We start from the raw sequence: 22,121 nt of genomic DNA, 5'->3' as shown, positions 1-22,121 counted from the left end.
CGAAAGTCTCGACAGAGGATTGGAAGGTAATCAACCGGAAGGTTGCACCAAATGGCCAAACCCTTGTGGTGGAAGTCAGAGAGAAGTCCCTGAAGGTAATGCGGGAACAGGACCCGAGACTATTCTTGGGGTTCTCGCAGGTTGCCATCAGGGTAATAAAAGACATCAGAAGCGACAATGGCAGCAAGATGGAGATTGAATGTGCTGCAGATAAATCTGCAACACAGTATAGGAGCCACTGCTGCCCTGAGTGGTCTTCTGGGAAGACAAGAAGTGGACATGGCCCTGATTCAGGAACCCTACTTATATAAAGGGGGTGTATCGCGTCTCGGCGGCACTGGAGGTAAGCTGATTTATGCTATAAATATAAGAAACTTCAGAATGTTCATTTATGTAAAAAATGGAATCCCCTTCAGCCGATGGTGGACTCTAGTTCTAGGGACTTGGTGACCCTCAGGATGCGGCAATGTGAGGAAGGTATCAACGAGGGAGTTTATAATGGCCTCGGCATACCTTCCTTACGATGACAGTGCTCCTCCTCCTCCTCCTCCTCCTCAGGAGGTGAGGAGACTGATGGAAGCCTGTGCACAACAGGGAGACCAACTATTGGTTGGATGCGATGCTAATGCCCACAACTTAGTGTGGGACAGCACCGACTAGTAGAGGTGAGTGCCTTCTAGAATTTCTTCTAGCTAATTACACAGAGATCCACAATAGGGTCAACGAACCTACATTTAGGAATATAAGAAGGGAAGAGGTTATTAACATAATTCTTGGTTCCACTTTGATGGGTAGTTGTGTCAAACAGTGGCATGTGGGTTTAGAACCATCCTCATCAGACCACATGTATATTAAGTTCAAGGTTGAAATGGGCAGACAGACAGACCATAGGAATCCCACGAAAACGGACTGTGAGGCGTATAGGAGGGACCTTGACTCAAGCCTATCGGAAGTCAGTACTTTGATAAGGAATCCAGTAGAGTTTGAGAAGGTAGCAGAGGCATTGACCTCTGCCATCATGACCTCATACCATAACAGCTGCTCAATCACCAAGAAGTGCACAAATAGGAATGTATCTTGGTGGAACAACAACCTGGAATCACAGAGGAAACAGGTACGAAGACTGTTTAACCTTGCGAGAAGGAAAGGACAATGGGCAGAATATCGGGAGGACCTTGTCAAATACAATCTAGCAATCTGGAAGGTATTCTGTGAGGAGGTATAGGGTATGGCTATTCAGGCCAGACTTCACAAAATCCTCCCTAGGATACCAAATAAGACAGGAGGAACTTTAAGGAGAGAGGATGGAGGGTATACAAGGACAGCTCATGAAACACGAACTACTACTCTAGACTCATTTTCCTCAATGTACTCTGACAGACAACATAGACCAGGATGAGATCCCTGTGAGATATCGGTTTTCAGGTATTCGAAGGGAGAACTGGGAATCTGCCAGAGAGTGTGCTGACCAATGGGCGGTGGGAACATTCCAACCGTTCAAGTCACCTGGCCCAGATGGAATTTTTTCAGCGCTCCTGCAACAAGCAGGATTCCTATGCAGGTTATTTAGGGTTATCCCAGCAGCAGGAATCATTCCTAACGTCTGGAGGGCAGTGAATGTTATCTTCATTCCAAAGCCAGGGAGAATTGATCATACCAAGGCCAAGGATATGAGACCAGTCAGTCTGTCCTCCTTTCTTCTTAAAACATTAGAAAAACTGATCAACATGCATATTAGGGAGAGGAGGTTAACGAGGGTTCCTCTACACACAAACCAACATGCATACCAACCAGGAAAATAGTGTGAAACTGCACTCCACCAACTTGTTGGGAAGGTGGAGAAAGCATTACACTTTCAGGAAATATCCCTCTGCATCTTCTTGGACAATAAAGGGGCTTTTAGCAATACGACCTTTGAATCCATGGTTAAGGCAGCAGAGGTGCATTGCTTGGAGACCACCATTTGCAAGTGGATTAGAGCCATGTTTAGTGGTAGAAAGGTAGAAGTCACCATGATGCAAGGAAAAATGGTAATCAACACCACCAGAGGCTGTCCACAAGAAGGGGTCCTGTCCCCTCTACTGTAGAACCTTGTGGTGAATGAACTCACTATAGAATTAAACTCTAGACAGTACTTTTGCCAGGGATATGCAGACGATCTTGTCATAGCAATATTTGGCAAATTTTCAAGTACAGTCAGAGCTATAGCACAAGGAGCACTGAACATTGTGCAAAATTGGTGCAGGAAACAGGATCTAAGGGTCAGTCCTAAGAGGACTGTTGTAATACCATTTACAAGGAAGGAGATCCAATATACATATTGGAATCTCAAGTTTCTCGATGAAACTCTACCAGTGAAGGGGATAGTGAAATATCTAGGGGTAACCCTAGATGAGAAACTATTGTGGACCCCTCACGTATGGAGCACCTGTTCCAAGGCAAAAGGTACTCTAATGAGTACCAGGAGAGCTTGTGGTAAAAACTGGGGCTTAAGCCCCAAGAGTATGTACTGGATATACACCATAGTAGTAAGACCTATGATCACTTATAGGGCTACAGTGTGGTGGAAAAAGGTAGAACAGCAGGTAGCTGTCAAGGAGCTTGCTACGGTGCATGGATTGGCCTGCTTAGCCATTACAGGTGGACTTAGCAGCAAACCCACTGCTGGGATGGAAACCATGCTGGACATTCCCCCATTACACCTGTAGGCAAAGATGGAGGCAGCTGCTGGAGCACTGAGATTAAAGACTGGCAAAAACTGGAACTCACTGGGGTATCCAGGATCTCTCACTAAAATACTGAGTGAGGTAGACATACGTATGGTTGCGGAAATGCCAGCTTACTATGTAATAGCTCCCAGTTGCTTCAACAAGCCTTTCAGTGTAGTAATTAGAAGTAGAGAGCTCTGGCACAACAAATTTTGACACCGTACTGGGGACATAGTCTGGCTCACTGATGGTTCAAAAATGGACCAAGGTGTTGGGGCCGGGGTAAACGAGGTGCAGCCAAAGCTGGAGAGTGCAGTCTCTCTCTAGGGAAGATGGCCACTGTGTTTCAAGCAGAAATATTCATTTATTCAGACAGCCAAACAGTCCTGAAAGCACTGCCAGCCTCTGCAACAATATCAAAGATTGTGGCAGAATGCCACAAAGTCCTTGTGGAGCTAGGGGAAAGCAATAGGGTAAACCTGTTGTGGGTCTCTGGTCACTCAGAGATTAGTAGTAATGAGCAAGCCGATAGATTGGCCAGGATAGGGGCGATGACACCATTTATTGGACTGGAACTTGTCCTGACAATCACCAAGGCAATGATAGAAATAAAATTATGAGACTGGACAAGGAGACAGCATGTAGAATATCAGGCTTAAGTCCAAAAGCAAAAACATGAAAATGCATTGATGCCGAAGCCATATTCTAAGATAAGTCTCTCAATCCTGGGCTTCAACAGGAGAGAAATAAAGCTCATGGTTGGACTATTGACAGGCCATGGGAATTTAAAAAAACACCTACATACAAGGGGGTAATAGAAGAATACCCCAAATGTAGGACGTGTGGTGTGGGTGAGGAAACCACATCACATTTGATCTTCAAATGTGAGGCATTGGAGGTTAAAAAGAAACAGAATATTCGGATCAACCAGACCTGAAGAAATTGTGTCTAGTAAAGCACTGGTAAAGGATCTCCTTGCACTATTCGAAGTCATTTACAAGAGACACAGGGAACGATACCGCACAATAAACTGTTTCCGTGCGGGTAGCAGTGGGCTTGACCAATGTTGTTTTTGCTTCCCTGATAAAATCAAATTAAATAAAATCAGCTTCGAAAAAATCTCCTCTATTCGAATGACATTACAAAAAAAAAAAAATAAATAAATAAATAAAAAAAAATAAAAAAAATTAAAAAAAAATCTTGAAATCTACGTGACAAAGTACATTATTTCAGAGTGTTGGTAGTGGATATTATGCATGCGCACACTGACATTAGGCAGTGGGTGAAAATTCAGCTCAGTTAACAAATAACTTCTACTAGTACGAGGGTCACTCAGTAAGTAATGCACCACATTTTTTTCTTCAACAATTCTTTATTGAACATAATGAGAATTAAACATGGGAAAAAGTGGTGTTTCATCTACACAACCTATTTTTCCCTGAAATCTCCATCCCGTTCTATGGTCTTCCTCCAGTGCGAAACAAGGGCGTGTGTGCCCCGTTGGTACCAATCCTTGTCCTGGTGGTGGAGCCAGTGCTTCACTGTGTGAATCACCTCCTCATCATCCTCAAAATGTCCACAAATGGCATCCTTTAATTGCCCAAACAAGTGGAAGTCCAAGGGGCTAGGTCAGCACTGTAGAGTGGGTGCGGTAACACTGTCCAACCCTGTTTTGCAATGTGTTCAGCAGTCCTCAGACTTGTGTGAGGCTGAGTGTTATTGCGTTGCTGCAAAACATCCCGTGGGTTGCTGTGGTGCCAAAGTCGCCGGAAGCACGTCTTGAGTTTGCCTTTGAATTAATGCTACCGCCCCTTGGCATCACATCAATGAGAATCGCACCTTCACAGTCCCAGAACATGGTGATCATGACCTTACCGGCGGAAGGAGTTGGTCTGAATTTTTTCTTCTGTGGGGAGTGGGAATGGTGCCATTCCATCAACTGTGGTTTTGTTTCGGGCTCCAAATGGTTAACCCAGGTTTCATCACCTGTCACAATTCAGGACAAGAAGGCCTCCATCACAGTTTCAGAACGTCACAAAAAAATCAAGACAAATGTTTTTTCTGTGATTTGTGACCCACAGATACTGCGGGACCCATCTTGCACACACTTTTGAACATCCAAGAGTGCAGATAATTGTATCCACACCTCCTTTGCTGATTGACAAATACAGTGCCAACAGCCGAGTCATAATGTGTCTGTCCTCGTGAATGACAACATCAGATCACTGCAACATGTCAAGTGTGACAGCTGTGGATGGTCTCCCCGACCGCTGCAAATCATGGAGCCCTACTGAACAGCCTTCTGATGACCTCACCCTATGTGCCCAGTGATTAACTGCACTTCTGTCAATATCAGAAGCTCCATACACTTTGCACAAGTGTTTGGTGGTAGTTAGTGTTTAACGTCCCGTCGACAACGAGATCATTAGAGACGGAGCGCAAGCTCAGGTTAGGGAAGGATTGGGAAGGAAATCGGCCGTGCCCTTTCAAAGGAACCGTCCCGGCATTTGCCTGAAACGATTTAGGGAAATCACGGAAAACCTAAATCAGGATGGCCGGAGGGCACAAGTGTTTGTGAATATTCCCCACAGTTCCTTTCTCTGCAGTGAGAAATTCAATGACGGCATATTGCTTATGATGTACATCACCTACAGACGACATTTTGAAACTGTCCTGCAGCTACGCTATCTTCTGGATGTGATGGAAACTTGATGCGCTCCCTCAGGAGACCTCAAATAATACATTCATAATGTTTGCATTCATAGTATTGTTTTCTGCAGAGAGAAAAAAAAATTGAGTGCATCACTTTCTAGGCAACCCTTGTACATATCTCAGATCATTGTAAAGCACTGTGTAGTGTTCCTCAATCAGCAATTCACTGTTCAAGCCACTGACAAATCCAAAATCATCTTTGCAATTCTTCGACAATCACTAACAGAGGTAACGCATCTATTTCATGAATGTTCATTATCGTACAGAAACTGTGTGGTTTGCAAGGGTCTGAGTTTGGCGAATGCCTGAAGAACATTATCTGCCATCAGGTGTAGTGCCAGTGATGTGTGAAGATGGTGGTGTTTGGTGTGGAGTGTTTTTTGCAGTTAGGGTGCGGTTTCCTTACTGCACTTAAAAAATGGGAAAGGACATGAACACATTTTGCAGCGTTGTGTTCTGCGTGCAGTAGAAAAACAGTTCGGAGATGACGACTGTTCAGCATGATAATGCACCTGTCATTATGCACAATCTTTGATTGGCCTGCTGCGAGTCCTGACGAGAACCCAATGGAACACCTTCGGGGACAAGTTAGAATGTAAGTTTTAAGCATTGAAGAATGTCAATATCAACATCAACAACAGCAAAAATGGAGATGCAACTCCATAAAACAACAATGATATTATAGCAAATGGAAGGTCAGACTCAGACTAAGTAGTTAAATAAAAATCAGCCAGCACATTAACTATTTTGTGCTTTTTTTTAATTTTTGCAGTGAAAATTTCCTGTCATGCATAAACATAGTGTGTAATACAGTGTATAATCTCCAATAAACACTGTTTTGCTTCACTGTCAGTAATGAAACAGAAAATAAAAATGATGAGACACATTCTGAATTTACAGATGTACTGGTAAATAAGTGCAAGAGTAAATTTATGCTATAACATTGTTATGAGCAATGGAATATTGATATGCTGACATAAAACAGAAATTATTCAACTCACATAACTATTCTCAAAAGGCTCTGCCTTTGATTTGTCTTTTTCCACACAGTCTTCATTAAAGCTTAAGACATTCTTCAGTTCTTCACTCAAGAGTACTGCATTCTGGCTCTCAGGCAGAACAGAATGTGTTCGAAGCTTATCGTTTTTGAAACACCGTATACTGGAAGTCTCACTGGAAAAATTCTGTAAAGGAAAACACAACTTTACAATATATATTTTATACAATTAGTAACCATCTGCAATATACCATGTACACTAAAAACGGATTTCACTTGGACTCCAATGAATGGTTCAAGTGGCTTTCTTTATTCATGGGTACTGATAACTTGTCTCTGTCACATAAGGCAGTTCTGCCCTAAAAGTAAATGATCAGTTATCATGACTGTAAAATATTAACCTGAAAATGCTGCACCGTATTTGGAGCAATTGAGAACCGAATTCTGTTTTCCACTGACACAGTTGGCTACACTAACTACAAGACTATACCTTCATTAAAGGTAATTTGTCATCTGTATCTACATCTATACTCTACCAACCACTGAAGTGCATGAGAGAGGGTGTGTCCCATTGTACCAGTTATTAAGGTTCCTTCCTGTTCCACTTGTGTGTAGAGTGTGTAGAAGAATGACTGCTTAAATGACTCTGTGTGTGTGCTGTATGGCTACCTTATTGGTGTAATACATTTATTCACATATTACCAACACTATTTTATATAACACCACTTCTTTATCTTGTCATCCATTAGTTTTGGCACACTTTCTAGCATACCATTTTGCATTTGCAGTTACCATCTATAGTGAAGGTTAGTACTATAAATTTAATGTTTCTTTATGACCTGGCCTCATCCTGACTGATCACTTTTCTTTGTTTACCTTTCCCTCGACCTACTCATTTTGTGTTAACTCTGCTTTGCTGTTACTATCCAGCACATTGACAATTATTTCTATGAAATTCTTGGGCAACAAGTATGTGCATCATATTCTACATTACACACATTACTGTACTACTTTGATATGCATAAAAGTGACATACAGTAAATTATGAAACTATTAAAAAATTCTGAATTCATACATTCTCTCTTTTTCGCCACAGGTACTGTGCATAGTAGTGCTTTGACGAGAAACTCAATTACATTCACTTCCCTAATATCAGCAGCACTTACTTTTATCCTAATTATTGTGGTGGCCTGTTTGACATGGATGTCACTACAGATATGCATTATGAAGCTATGCTGATTAATGACTACTACACAGAAACATATTCTTAATGAATACAGCTTGAAACAAAGTCAACAACATGCAGAACCTCATCAACAGTAGGCATGTGCTCAAAAAGACTTTTCTAGCATCACAGCTACCTCTAATTCAATTACAAAAGAGGGTATATGAAGACTTTCCACTGGGCAACAAATGACATGGCAATATAATAGCTAAATCTTTGTAATTAAAAGCCACTGATAATGTTTGCTATGTTAGTGCCCTGGAAAGTAAGAGGGAAAATTCAACACACGTGAATTTAAAAAGGAATGGAGCACAAGCTAGTACTGATCCTAAATAGTCAAGGAACTGAATCTGGTCCATTTGAATGATCCATTCCAGACCCAACCAGAAAATATTTATGGAAAACAAAGAAACATAAATTTAAAGCCCTCTACACTTGAGCAGAAGTCTAGTGTCACAATTACCATGTCACTTCACTTAATTACAACTGTGGGAAGAATATATGAGCTACCATACAAGGCTTGAAATTCAGTTTCTTTGGCAATAAGGGCACAGGAGTAAGAACAGAGGAAGCGGGAACAAGGACAGGAAAGTGAAAGAAAGCAGAGGGAGGGAGCGGCGATTTGAGCATATAGGAAAGAAGGGTGGAGGGAACATGCGAAGTCTGAGAACAGCAGAAGCAAGGGAGTAGGGAGGGAGCTAGGTTGCACAAAGGAAGCAAGGGTTGAAGAGAAGAGAAGAGAAGGTGAGTGGAAGAGCGGGGGGAGGGGAAGGGCGGGGGAGGGGAAGGGCGGGGGAGGGGAACGGCGGGGGAGGGGAACGGCGGGGGAGGGGAAGAGAAGGGGAGGGGAAGAGAAGGGGAGGGGAAGAGAAGGGGAGGGGAAGAGATGGGGAGGGGAAGAGAAGGGGAGTGTGCGCTGATATGAAACTTCCTGGCAGATTAAAACTGTGTACCGGACTGAGACTCGACGGAGTGAAAATCTCATTCTGAAAACATCCCCCAGGCTGTGGCTAAGCCATGTCTCCGCAATATCCTTTCTTTCAGGAGTGCTAGTCCTGCAAGGTCTGCAGGAGAGCTTCGGTTAAGTTTGGAAGGTAGGAGACAAGGTACTGGCAGAAGTAAAGCTGTGAGGACGGGGCGTGAGTCGTGCTTAGGTAACTCAGTTGGTAGAGCACTTGCCTGCGAAAGGCAAAGGTCCCGAGTTCGAGTCTCGGTCTGGCACACAGTTTTAATCTGCCAGGAAGTTTTTACCGCTGCTGTTGGTGGCTAGCTACTCAGGACTGTTGTGGTTGTAGCTGGCTTGGAAAGCCTGAACAGAAAGTGGACAATGCCTGAAACTAGGCCACCCTTGAGACACGGGTGTGTTGTGGTTTCTGTGCAGTTGGAAAGTAGGTATGGACACCACATTCTATTCTTTCTTGTGGAGAAACTGGTGAAGCAATCTTGCTTGTAGGTGAAGACACCGCATGTTCTCTCCCCCCCCCCCCAGGGAAAGAGACAACAAAACCATCTAGTCATTGCTCCAGAACTTTTGTGGAGCCAATGGCAGCTGCATAGCCAGTACCAGAGGTTGAGAGGTGGCGTCATGCAGATAATGTGGACAGCCTGGGCACAACAGTGAACAGCAAAGTGGACACAAATGGGCACAACTGAAAAATAAATAGATTAAGGACAGGTAATGGGAGGATTGGTGGCTGAGAGCGGCCAGAAGGAAGAGGGTGGAACACTGGAGGAATCCATTGAGGGTGTAGCCACTGGAAGACCTGACATGGAGGCAGCCAGAGAAAGTGTTAGAGTATGGCAGGTAAGAGAGCAGAGCACCAGAGAAAACAGTCCATTGAGCCCTTGCCGCCAGAACATGCACCAGGGACACAAAGTAAAGTAAGAGGAATCAGAAAAGGAATGATGAATGCAGGGTCCAGCTGAGCTGAGGGGGCCAGAGAAAAGAAAGTGGTTACTCCTTGGAACCATGGAGAACAGTCAGTCCCAGAAGACGGTCGACCTCAAAGATGGGACTTGAGCCCCATGGCTGCCTAATGTCCGGAGGAAAGATACCCTCTAGAAGAGTGCCTGCCATGACTGCAATGTGCAAATGCAACAGGCTGCCTCAAATGGCAGCAGGAGGAGGGCTGCAGACCAAGGGCAAAGGAACTCGATGCTGCCAGAATGTAGTGTAACCCTGCATCCAAGAAGTCAGAAAAACATAAATAGCATTGGGCACGAAGACCATACGGAAATGGTAGGAAGCAAAGAGAGGAATCAGCGTCAACAGAGAGCGAGCTTGGAGCAAAGAAACCTGTGGGGGGAAAAAAGGCACCAAAAAGTGGCACTGGAGCCACAAAACTGACCTAGTCAGCAGGTAGCATGACTGAGCATGACTAAAGGTGAAAATGCGGGATTGTCACCAAATCTGGTATGTGAGAAGCAGTGCTAGAGCCAGTGAAATATGTGTGATCCGATTGCCAATGCCAACCACAGCTGCAGGAGGTGGCAGCCCGATGGCAGACGAAATAGGAATGTTATGACCATTGGCTAATCAGTTATTTCAGTGCCAAAAATGGAAATGACAGTGCAATGTGAAAACTGCATCACCAGTGACAGAAATGGAATATGCCAAGAAGAGTTTTATCCTCACTGCCATTAAGAAGTATGGCAGACGAGAGGAGATTGCTGCGAGGTCATAACTATCATTGTCACCATAACAGTATGTGTGTGTGTGTGTGTGGGGGGGGGGGGGGGGGCACATGCATATGATAACACTACAGGTTATGGAACAGCTCTGATGGGAGTTACAGGAAGACAGAGCAGTAACTCCGTGGAAGGCACCTGATCAAGCCTTAGCACAGTGAAGCGTAACATGGAGCCTAGGTTGGTGGGCCTGGATCCGTTGAGACATAACTACTCACATCGGCAGAGATCAGTGCTGGTTGGGATTGTTCCGAATGAGGTACCATGAAGTAGTTGGTGCAATTGCCTAGCATACCTTCCAACAATGCCTGGCATCTAGGAGGCCATGCACCAGCCTAAGTACACTAGAGGAGGAGATATACACCACAGGCTCTTTCCTTGCACTTCACACGCAGAAGGAAAGAGACAAGCACTGGCTGCACCTCCTGTCATCAATTGGAAGGCCACCTGATGGTGACAGCAGTGCCTACAGTGATGGTGTCCTGCATTCCTGAAAATAACAAACTGCACTGTATTTGTTGTTGATGATGCTGCTGCTGCCTTCCTACTAGAGAGTGTCATGGTCTTAGCTGGCCTGCAGTGGGTGCACTGCAGTCACGGTGTGGTAGGAATGTATGTGCAGGTAACAGCAATGCAGACATAGATGCTTTCTTGACGAGAAATCCTTGTAGCAGTGATTAGGCAGAGGTGAAAAGATAGAATGACCAACACAATCACTGGACCTTATTCCTTCAGACTTTTTTCTTTTGGGGGTACATTAAGCAGCAACAAAATTTTTTATCAATGATCTTTATCATTTAGAGTGCTCTTCAATCTGTTACTGATGATCTCTCTCTCTCTCTCTCTCTCTCTCTCTCTCTCTCTCTCTCTCTCTCTGATTATGAATGAAATATTCTTCGAAACTACTAACACCAAATGGTTTTTATGAAAGTGCTCTCCATTTGTGGGAATTAAGAAACTCAAAACATAAACTTAGCTAAATATTTTGTTCTGCACTGTGAAAATTACACTGTATATCACAAACCTTGGCTACTTTTTCTTGAGCCAATTTCATATCACTTTCTTCGGTAAGACAAAGAACTCTGTGCAATTTTTCACTTAGAAGTAATGGCTTTACACTCTCTCCTGCTGCAGTGTCATTTTTTCCACCTGATTGCAGTTCTTCATGAAAATTTTCACCATTTGGGATCTGAAACACACAAATTAAGTGTACATGAACAAAAACATTTATATACCTTATTTAATTAGTAGTTAGCTAATTACTTGTTTACTTAGCCACATAACATTTTTACAACGATATTAAACGTGCCAGCCATTACATCTTCTGTGCTTTCCCATTTGTGTGTCTCAAAAACTGAGTCAGCATCCCTCATGATAAAGGTGTTGAGTTCATAAGGATGGGAAAATATTAGTATTATGGTTCCAACCTCTTGGGTGGATGCTTTTTCAATAATGTGCATCACAGTTTAAAAATATGTTGTATAATTGCACGAACTGCATGACATCACCAATGCTGCAACTGTTCTCTCTTAATTCTTACTACATTCAAATGTTGTTGTGCTGATTAAAATAATTAAATTTGTTGTTATTTTAATTATAACAGTATACAAAAATTACATGAACATACTAATGGCAGTGCCACAAAGCTACCCATGTAATATTAGCCATATTTACATACATACAACACTTGCATTCTGGTAAATTATAAACATTCTTACAATGTTTACTTATGTTGTTGTAATCAGTAAAGAGAATGTTTTTCCTTGTGTTCACTGAAAATTATATTGGTTGTACGATGCCACCTCACAGAATGCACATGTTCATATATATTTGAACTGCTAAATCTTCCACTAAAACTTCCATTACAAATAATGAACAAAGATAAATCAAGAAATGAAATAGAATATACAACATTTTTGGGTGTTTGTACTGTCATGAAGTGTGCTGCATTCAATTCAAGCAAATATTTGTTATTTAGAATTTACGATTTGTAGTAGGTTCTCAAAATTTCTTGTGTTTGTATATTCTGGAATATTTTATGCAGGTATAAATAGCAGTTTTATTTGGATGGCACAGCCCAGCAGTGGTTCGAGATGATGACGAGAAGCTCGATAGCTGGGACAAATTCTAGGTTGAACAAAAGAAAACATTTGGTGACAATAAAAAGCAAGTAAGCTTAGCAGAGGAGCAACTGAAGACGAGGGCCCAATACCATGGTGAAATGTCACGGTCCTCTATACAGAATGTGTTGCCCCTATGCCACAACTGAGCGAGGTGACGCAGTGTTTAGCACACTGGACTGACATTCGGGAAGACAACAGTTCAAACCTGCATCTGGCCATCCAGATTTTGGTTTTCCACGGTTTCACTAAATTGCTCCAGGCAAATGTTGGGACGGTTCCTTTGAAAGGGCCCAGCTGATTTCCTTCCCCATCCTTGACACAATCCAACTGGTGTTGGTGAAGAGTACAGATGTCTTTTCATAGTAGCAGACCAAGGGTAGTGTAGGTTATTTTGTGTCTTTTGCCAGTGATAAAAATTGTTTATACTTAGGAAAGGTACTTTCGAGGTAAAAAAAGAAGAAGCCATGAATTTCTGACAGTGAATTGTACTTACTGGGACAGCAGAGTTATAAAAAGTCTGCATACTGCTGCCTGATGTGTGTCCTGTCAACCGCACATTACATTTACACTGTCACTTTAAATATATTTTACGTATTACAGATATGTTTGTTTACACTGGATACAAGGATAAACTATTAAATGGTTTCTACATAAATGTTTTTCTTTTGTAAAAAATATGAATGGGCTGCACCAGAATACTCTCATGTGCACAGTTCAGTTACTATATTAGGTATTCATATATACATACCCGTTCAAAAAAAAAAAAAAAAATGAATGGGCTGCAGCATTGGCTGCAAAAAAATATGTTTTCCCTTAATTTAAAAAACATGAATGTACTGAATCTGAACACAGATATGTGCATACCTCAATTATTATATTAATTTTCTACATGATTAAAATAGATCATGCTGTAATGTCTCTTGCAGCATTCTCTCCGTGATATTTTCAGAAATTTTATAAATTATATAACTCAGTACATATCTCGAAATATCTCTTCTTATCTTACCGATTATCAATGCAAAGTAGTTTCAAGCCCAATTATTCCTTGGAGCGTCCATTTACTCCATGGAATAGCTTGTCTGCTATCTATGTTTTCTCTTATGAAAAGAATGAAGGACTTCTTGCCGATTAGTCGTGAAAGAAGGACGTATATGTATGTATTGTTGAGCTAGTCACCATCTTGATGAGATTCTGTATGAGAAGGAATTTAATACATGAACTGAACTAAAGTAAGTGTGTTCGCGTATTATTTAACTGATTATTACTGACAGTGTCTGCTTACTATGCAGTGTTGCACGGGATCAGTGGGGAACTTCTGATTTACACTGGACGAACCTGCCGTTTCGTATGCTCAAGATATCCCGTTACTTCAAATAAATAGGCTAACATGGTCTTACCAGCAGATCTCCGGTCTTCCCCATGTGATCACCGAAAGTAAATAATTATTACAAATGTTTCCAGGAGATCGACTGACAATTTTCGTCGCACCGAGACTTCGAAATTGCTTCACTGCCTTATGGAATTTAAGTTAAGCTCAATTTAATCAGGATAGAACAGTATTGAACTGTGTGAATGTGATAAGCCTGCTTTGTCAATGAAAATTCCCTTAATATATGCATGTTTTTACTATCCTGATCAGTGAAGCTAAATCAGGCCGGTGTGAGAGAGGTTTTTAAATTTTAGATCCCACACAAAATATATTAAATTTGGCTTCACTGTGACAGGACTCATTTTTGAGCATTACTTAAACATTGTGTGAATTTTATGTTGCATGTGCACGAGAGAAAAGACGACGAGGCCTGTTCCAGAAGTCACAATTTCGCCACAACCTACGAGAACGTCGTTCAGGCCAGAGAATATACAATTAAATTTTTGTAGACAGAAATTTATAATAACTATTTAAATGTCTATCGGTTTGAATCAGATTGATTGGGTTGAACTTTAGATAGGAAGTGTTTATTATAAGTGAGTATTATGCAAAGTTTAGGTCAGTGACATTATTAACTCAGATGCGAGTGACTTTATATATTTGTTGTTCTGTGTATTAATGGTTCTTACTAGGGCGGCTTATAAAATGGCAATGCAACAGCAGAGCGAATCACAACAGCCCTCAGCTGTTTCTGAGGTTAGTGAAACATTAGACGCTAGCTTAACTGAAGTAGTGCCTAGCGGCAGCATTAGTCAGGCCCCACAACAAAGCTTAAGTGTTTCGATGCCATCTGAGCAGGACGAAATAAACCCATTGACTGTAATCATGCAGCAGTTAACACTGTTAGCCAAAAATGTAACAGACTTAACTAAAGCGCAAATAGAGACTACAAGGGAATTAACTAAAGCGCAAATAGAGACTAAAAGGGAATTAACTAAAGCGCAAATACAGATTAAAAGGGAAATGAATGAACAATTAGCAGCCAATCAAGTGAAAGTCCAGGAGCAATTAGAAGCTAATCAAGCGGAATTAAATAATAAATTAGTAGAGAGTTTTCAGAAACTTGATGATAAATTAAATAAAACTGCGGAAGAATTGAAAATTCAGAATGAAAAGACAGAATTAAAATTAGTTGCTCAAATTGAGCAAGTCACTCAGCAGTGTAATGAAAATGCGAAGAAGTTACGCCTAGAGCTAACTGAGTATGTTGCTACTAAGCTTGATACTATTAAAGAGCAGGTCGAGTCAATCCCACAGATAGTTCAAGCACAAGAACAGATGCAATGTTCTATCGCGGTAATTCCGGTATTAGTTGAAGTTCAAGATGAATTAAAGCAATAAGTAAATGAGATGTCAGCAGATATGCAGAATTTGAGACAATCACAAGACAAGATCCCAAAGGACATCCAAAATTTGGATAAATCCATAAATAACATAAAGGAGAGACAAGACGAGGTTGATCATAAGGTAAACATTCTCGCGGGAAAATTCTCGCAGTTAAGTTTAGAAAGGCAAAGCATTTGATCCGACAATATTGAACATACGGTCAGAGCAGCTATACAATCTATGACCGAGAGTTCTGAAGAAAATTTATTTAATAAAGGTTTTCGAGAAGCCAAAGAACAACTAGGTGAAGAACTTAAAACAATGGAAAGAAAACATTGAGAGATCTTTAAATCTATCTCGAGAAGATTTGTGTTCCACGCAAGGAAATTAACCCATAACAAGATCTATCAATGAAGCTACATTATTTACCCGACCAAGTACAGACAGGGACATTAATGCACACATTCGTTTTTGCAATCAACATCAATCACAACACTATGAGGGTAGTCATAATGCCTGTAATTGTAAAAGCAATGCAGAGGAGAAAATGCTGAAACAACATCAATTCCAGATCTACAACCCAGACAAGAAAAATGTTCATCCTGTAGAGTTTATAAGAAGTTTTAGGGGAGTATTGCCAAAAAATTGGAGTGAGTGGCAAAAGGTTAGTTTCGTGACCGGTTATATTCAGGCGTCAGGAGCTATATGGGCATCTGATATGACATCAACTTGGGACACATATGAAAATTTTGAACGAGCATTTTTATCCAAATACTGGTCTGAAGGAGTACAAGAACGTTTAAGGCAGGAGGTATTATACTCGGAACCTTTTTCCTTTTCACGTGGGTCTTTAAAGAAATACTTTGAGAAATATATAAACAAATCGCGGTATTGGGATAAGCCTATGCCTCTACAAGACGTGATTGGCATATTAAAATCTCGACTTCCGGCCAGCATCAGAAATAGAATGCTGTATATTAATGAGCATGACCTTGACTCTTTCACGACTACACTATAGATATGATCGAGGAAGATGAACATCAGCCAAGACAACCGGTTATGCAGAGGAGAGCGATTGAGGCGCCAAACGCAAACCGGAATGGAAACGGATTTAATAATTATTATACTAGGAATAGTCAGAGATTTAACAGAAACAATTGCAACGGAAATGGAAATTTCAATAACTGTGCTGCGAGGGGCAGATTCAGAGACAATCAAACAGGTCGCAGATACAACCCAATGTTTGGAAATGCAAGAGATTATCAGAACCAGCAGTCTTCAAATAATAATAATAATGCGTACAGAAATTACAGAAATTCTGACCCTCGATTTAAAGCAAATAACACAACCAGTCATCAACAACAACCAGTCATCACAGGAGTAGTAGATGATTCAAGAGGAAATAATAATCGACATTTAAACTGAAGAGGGCTGCTTTATGCTCCGTAAAGTCGGCCGGGGAATACAAAAGGGGCAAAGCTGTTTTAAACGAAATTAATTCCGTGGCAATGTTGAGATATAATGAAGGTGAATTAATGACAGATGAATTGACAAGAGACTTAGAGGCCTGTGTAGTTGAAGATAAAAGGGTTCCTGTGTCTGAGATCATCACAGAAGTGGGAGGAATTTTAACCAATGTTGTATTGGACACAGCTTCATCTACAGACGTAGTATCCGGAACTTTGTTTCGCAGAATTAGTAAAATTAAGAAAATTCCTGTCCTACCAGTACAAAATTGAGTTATAGGTGCAGTGGGAGCAAAATCCCGGAACGTCAAGATACAAACGCTTATAGAGATAAAATTGGGAAATGTAGCTAAACAATGCACATTCCTTGTAGTGGAAAAGTTGTTAGTAGATTGTATTCTTGGCAATGGAACTTTGCAAGCCTGCAATTGCAAGTTGGACTTGGTAGAAGGAAAGGTGCATTTTAAAATCGAAGATCAATTTGTTACACTGATCTTACTGAGAAAGGAGGCAGTGTATGAGCGATATTTCCGTGGTGCTGCTGTGCGGTTGATTTGTGCTGAAAATAATAATATGTGCCGACTATCGATCAACTCAATTCAAGAAGAGGATTTCAGACAAACAGTCGAACAGAAGATTGCCGAGTCAGATTGCCTAACGGATAGTCAGAGGGAACAATTATTCAATATATTAACAGAATATGAGTCAGTTTTCGATGAAAAGCCCGGAATTATTAGAGGATATGTTTGTACATTACAGATTAAGCCCCATAAGACATTTTGCCGCACACACTATCCCATTCCCTGGCGATTAAAACAACCAGTTCAGGAAGAGATACAAAAAAATGTTAAACTGGAATTTTATTGAACCGTCGAACAGCCCATATTGTTCTCCGTTGCTTGTTGTACCAAAGCCAGGAGGAAAAGTTCGATTGGTATTAGATGCAAGGGAAATTAACAAAATTATAGTACCTGTGCGCACACATCCGGAGAACACTGATGCAAGATGTATCCTATTTAACCAGTATTGATTTGAGAAGTTCGTTCTGGCAAGTCCAGTTAGACAAGGACTCAAGAAAATTTACTGCTTTTATATATGGAGGGAGAAGCTATCAGTTCAAGGTCATTCCGTTTGCTCTCAATATTAGCTCTGGAGTTTTTATTTCTGCGTTGGACTATGCCCTAGGACCAGAACTACGTAGTCGAATAACAATTTTGTGGACGATCTATTAATTGCCTCTAAAACTTGGGAGGAACATGTACAACTTATTAGGAGGGTTTTTGCTGTGTTCAAACAAACTGGTATAACTGCAAATCTAAAAAAAAATCCCAATTTTCTCTACAGAGAATTAAATTCTTAGGACATATGATTAATGCAAAAGGCATTCTTCCAACAGAAGCGAAGATTAGTGCGATAAAAAATTTTCCAACTCCAGGAAACAGAAGACAACTGAAAGGCTTTATAGGCTTGGCTTCATTTTTTCGTCGATTTATTAAAACTCAAGCAATGAACTCTGAAGCACTAAACCGGCTCCTTAGGAAAGATGTACCATGGCAATGGTCTAATGATTGTGAAAAGGCTTTTTGTGAAATTAAGGATCAACTGATAAATTCTCCGTTATTATACCACCCTGATATGAATGTCGGATTCTGTTTAGCCACTGATTCATCAGATGTCGGATTAGGATCTTGTTTATTTCAAATTAGGTACATCGATGGTGTAAAAACCTTTTGTCCAATTGCATTTGCTAGCAGAGTTTTATCCACCTGTGAAAGAGCATATACCACTACGGAATTGGAAGCTTTAGCAGTTATTTGGTCTTTGAAAAGGTTTAATTATTATGTATATGGCTCAAGGATAGCTGTTTATTGTGACCACCAATCACTAGCCTTTTTACAAACTTGTAAGTTGCTGCATCCTCGCTTGTCAAGGTGGACGTTGGCGCTGCAAGAATATCAGTTTCAAATTATTCATGTAGCCGGAAAAGAAAATATTATAGCTGACGTGCTGTCAAGATCTGCAGAAGGAATAACACCTGAACTGGATGTAAATAATAAGGCAGAATTACCAGTGCTTCTTCTTCAAGAAAATAATTACAAGTAATATTATATTCATTTATGTAAGACAATGGCTCAGCTTCAGAAGAAGGATCGACGATGGAATGCTGTAATACGACAATTCAATCAACAAAATCCTATGGTCAATTTGGAATACTACCGGCTTGTGAATAATATTTTATTTTTTAAATCTGGGAAGGCTGAGAATCCAAAGTGGTGTGTCTGTATACCCGAAGAATATGAAGAACGATTAATTTGGTTTACACATTTGACCTGGGGTCATGTTGGTGTTGTAAAGTGTGCTAATAAGATTAGATATTATTGTTACTTCCCAAATATAAGACGAAAAGTGCACAAAGTCATACAGAAATGTGTTCTCTGTCAAAAGGCTAAGCCGGACAACAAGGGAAATAAAATTGCGCTTCACTCAATAATACCTGAAGCACCAAGATCACTTATATCATGTGATATTTGTGGACCACTTCCTAGAGCCAGAGGTGGTGTTGAGTACATTATTGGATTCTGTGATGTGTTTACAAAATATGTTAAACTATATCCTATAAAATTAGCAACTGCAAGAGCTGCCGCAGTAAAGTTTGTAAATGACTACATTCCTCACAAGGGAATTTAATTGAACGGGTTTTTCGAGAACTAAACAGATTCATGAGAACGTACTGTCATGATAAACAAACTACCTGGATAAACTATTTGACCGAGTTTGAGCAGATTTATAATAATTTACCTCATAGTTCTACAAACTTTACCCCGAATGAACTGATGTTCAGAGATAACGAAAGAAACTTTTGGGTAGATAACTTGCCTAAACTCGAGGACACCAAAATGTCATGGGAAGAAAAAATTCGCAATGCTCTCATTAATATTACGGAGAAAGCAAGACAGCGAAAGGAAATCCATGACAGAAACATCAAACGGATTCAGACTTTTAATATTGGACAAAAAATTCTTTTAAGAAGACACATCAAGTCATCAAGGTTGAAGAAGACCATCAGAAAATGGAATCTAATTTATACAGGTCCATATATAATAGCTGATATACCGAATCCTGGTGCGTATTTATTAGCATATCCAGATTCTGGAAGAATAAAATGATTATTTCCCCATGTAGACCTAAAGAGGTACTTTTAAGGAAAGTGTTTCAAATTAAATGAAAAGTCTGTATGAAGTAATTGAGTGTTAAAAAAAAATAATAATAATAATTGAAGTGTGAAGGACAGTATGCCTCAGCTACTGTGATAGGTTAAATGACAGCATGCCAAGCATCTGTGATAGTTTAATGAACAGTAAGCGATTGCTTCTGTGATAGTATAGGAATATTTAGAAAAGTAAGTGGAACTGTAGCTATTGATGCTGTGAAGACTTACGGATTATCTGTCTACACGATGATCACCAAAGAAGCTTATGCGTGTGAAATAATATACATTCAGGGAGTGTTAATCTCCAGTGAGCATAAGTTTACTGAAACTATATGATCGAATACGGCGCTTGCGTGTGAAGTTAGTGTTTGTAAACTGACAGTTCACAGGAGAACAAATGAACCGCGGCGAGCTAAATTCTATTCAAGAGAATTTAATTAACCAGCTTAGTGTGTCTTTATAAAATTAGAGTTAATAAGAAAGTTCTTCATTGAATTTGTAATAAGGTGTCATTTTCCAGTTGGATTTGTTTATTGTTATATTGCATTCATATATGTTCCTGAGAAAATGCGGCATTTGGAGTATAAAGGAGAAAAATTTGATCATCAATAAATACTAATTAAGATTAATTTCAGCTGGAGAGGTCATGCAGCAAGACTTAATTAAACGTTCTCTTTCAGCAAAATTTCATTTTAATCATGTATGAGTAAGATATAATTTTTTTTGGAAATTGTCTCAAATAATAAAGTTTTTAATATTCTGACATGCTATCCACATTCGTACTTGAAACCAAATTAGAAAAGATTCAAATCTACTTCCACCTGGAAAAGCCAACGAAAAAACAAATTAAATAAATAAATAAATAATTAAAACCAGGATTAGAACCTTTCGGATTACTCAAGAAGATGGATGAAATTATCCATGTTTTCAAAAATTGTTTTCCGATCTGGAGTTGTGATATTGTGCAACTACAGTATCGATTAAGACACCTAGGTGTGGAAAGTATAAGACGAATGGATTTTCCCATTCCTCAGATGGAAGATTGGATGGATCAGGTCCATATTTGAGTTCAAAAATGAATCTGGAAAAATTCGACTAACCCTTCTCTTCCAGGAATCTTTAATAGTTGACCATTCCTTAGATGAATTTCGATTGTTTCATGCCACAATCCTTTGTACCTGTTCCTGAGGTTCCTTCTGGTCTCTCAAATCCGTTACGTCTCCTGTCCGGTACGCCAATGCGACGCCTGTCCTCCGTGCCGTGTCCCATGTTCCTGTTCGATCAGTTTCACCGCAGTTCAGCAAGACAGCGATGAAGAAAATTTTTCAGAAGATTGTAAAAAATTTTGCATGTGTAAAGATTTTTTTTGGCTATGAGGCAGATTTTATCTTTCCTATGAATTCTAGATAACTCTCAAATTTCTAAATTATTCTGTCTTTCCTATCATCTGTGATACCTAGTAGGGGTCTAAGCCTCCAGGTTTTCCGGGGTTTCCCTGTGAAGGCCAGTTCCTGAATAGGTAGACCTGATTAACAACTATATAAGTCCATCTTCCCTGGTTGTGTACGTGGGATGCGGGTATGCCCCAGTACATGTGAAAGCAACAACTAGGTATCTAGTGATGAATGAAAATCTCTTTCAATTCTTGTAATAAATAAAAAAAATCTTACTAACTTCTTAAAATATATAGGAACGTATGTTCCACAAATTCTAACGAGTTAGCTAAGCCAATAGTTAGCTTGCAAAGTGGATACATATCAACTTTGCTCGCTGCGAGGGGCGATGTAATGTCTCTTGCAGCGGTCTCTCCGCGATATTTTCAGAAATTTATAAATTAAATAACTCAGTACATATCTCGAAATATCTCTTCTTATCTTACCGATTATCAATGCAAAGTAGTTTCAAGCCCAATTATTCCTTGGAGCGTCCATTTACTCCATGGAATAGCTTCTCTGCTATCTATGTTTTCTCTTATGAAAAGAATGAAGGACTTCTTACCGATTAGTCGTGAAAGAAGGATGTACAGGGCTATTACAAATGATTGAAGCGATTTCATAAATTCACTGTAGCTCCATTCATTGACATATGGTCACGACACACTACAGATATGTAGAAAAACTCATAAAGTTTTGTTCGGCTGAAGCCGCACTTCAGGTTTCTGCCGCCAGAGCGCTCGAGAGCGCAGTGAGACAAAATAGCGACAGGAGCTGAGAAAGCGTATGTCGTGCTTGAAATG

At 40.3% G+C, this 22,121-nt stretch overlaps 2 protein-coding genes across 3 annotated transcripts in view; one reads left to right on the top strand and one right to left on the bottom strand.

The window, feature by feature from the left end:
- Positions 1 to 22,121, top strand: part of LOC126183474 (mucin-5AC-like) — a 653,654-nt gene that overhangs the window by 310,234 nt on the left and 321,299 nt on the right. The window lies entirely within an intron of this gene.
- The window catches only part of LOC126183473 (zinc finger protein 135-like), a 106,024-nt gene that overhangs the window by 36,375 nt on the left and 47,528 nt on the right, over positions 1 to 22,121 (bottom strand). For both annotated transcript variants that reach the window (XM_049925490.1, XM_049925489.1), the window contains 2 exons: positions 11,355 to 11,519; positions 6,422 to 6,604 (listed from right to left, as the gene is read on the bottom strand). In XM_049925490.1, the coding sequence (XP_049781447.1) occupies positions 6,422 to 6,604; positions 11,355 to 11,519 (348 nt within the window). The remainder of the gene's footprint in view (positions 1 to 6,421; positions 6,605 to 11,354; positions 11,520 to 22,121) is intronic.

This window comes from Schistocerca cancellata, chromosome 4 (genome assembly GCF_023864275.1).
Source record: "Schistocerca cancellata isolate TAMUIC-IGC-003103 chromosome 4, iqSchCanc2.1, whole genome shotgun sequence".
NCBI classification, from domain to species: domain Eukaryota; kingdom Metazoa; phylum Arthropoda; class Insecta; order Orthoptera; family Acrididae; genus Schistocerca; species Schistocerca cancellata.
Note: the sequence above shows the minus strand (reverse complement) of the source record. Positions and strands in the feature narration are given on the sequence as shown.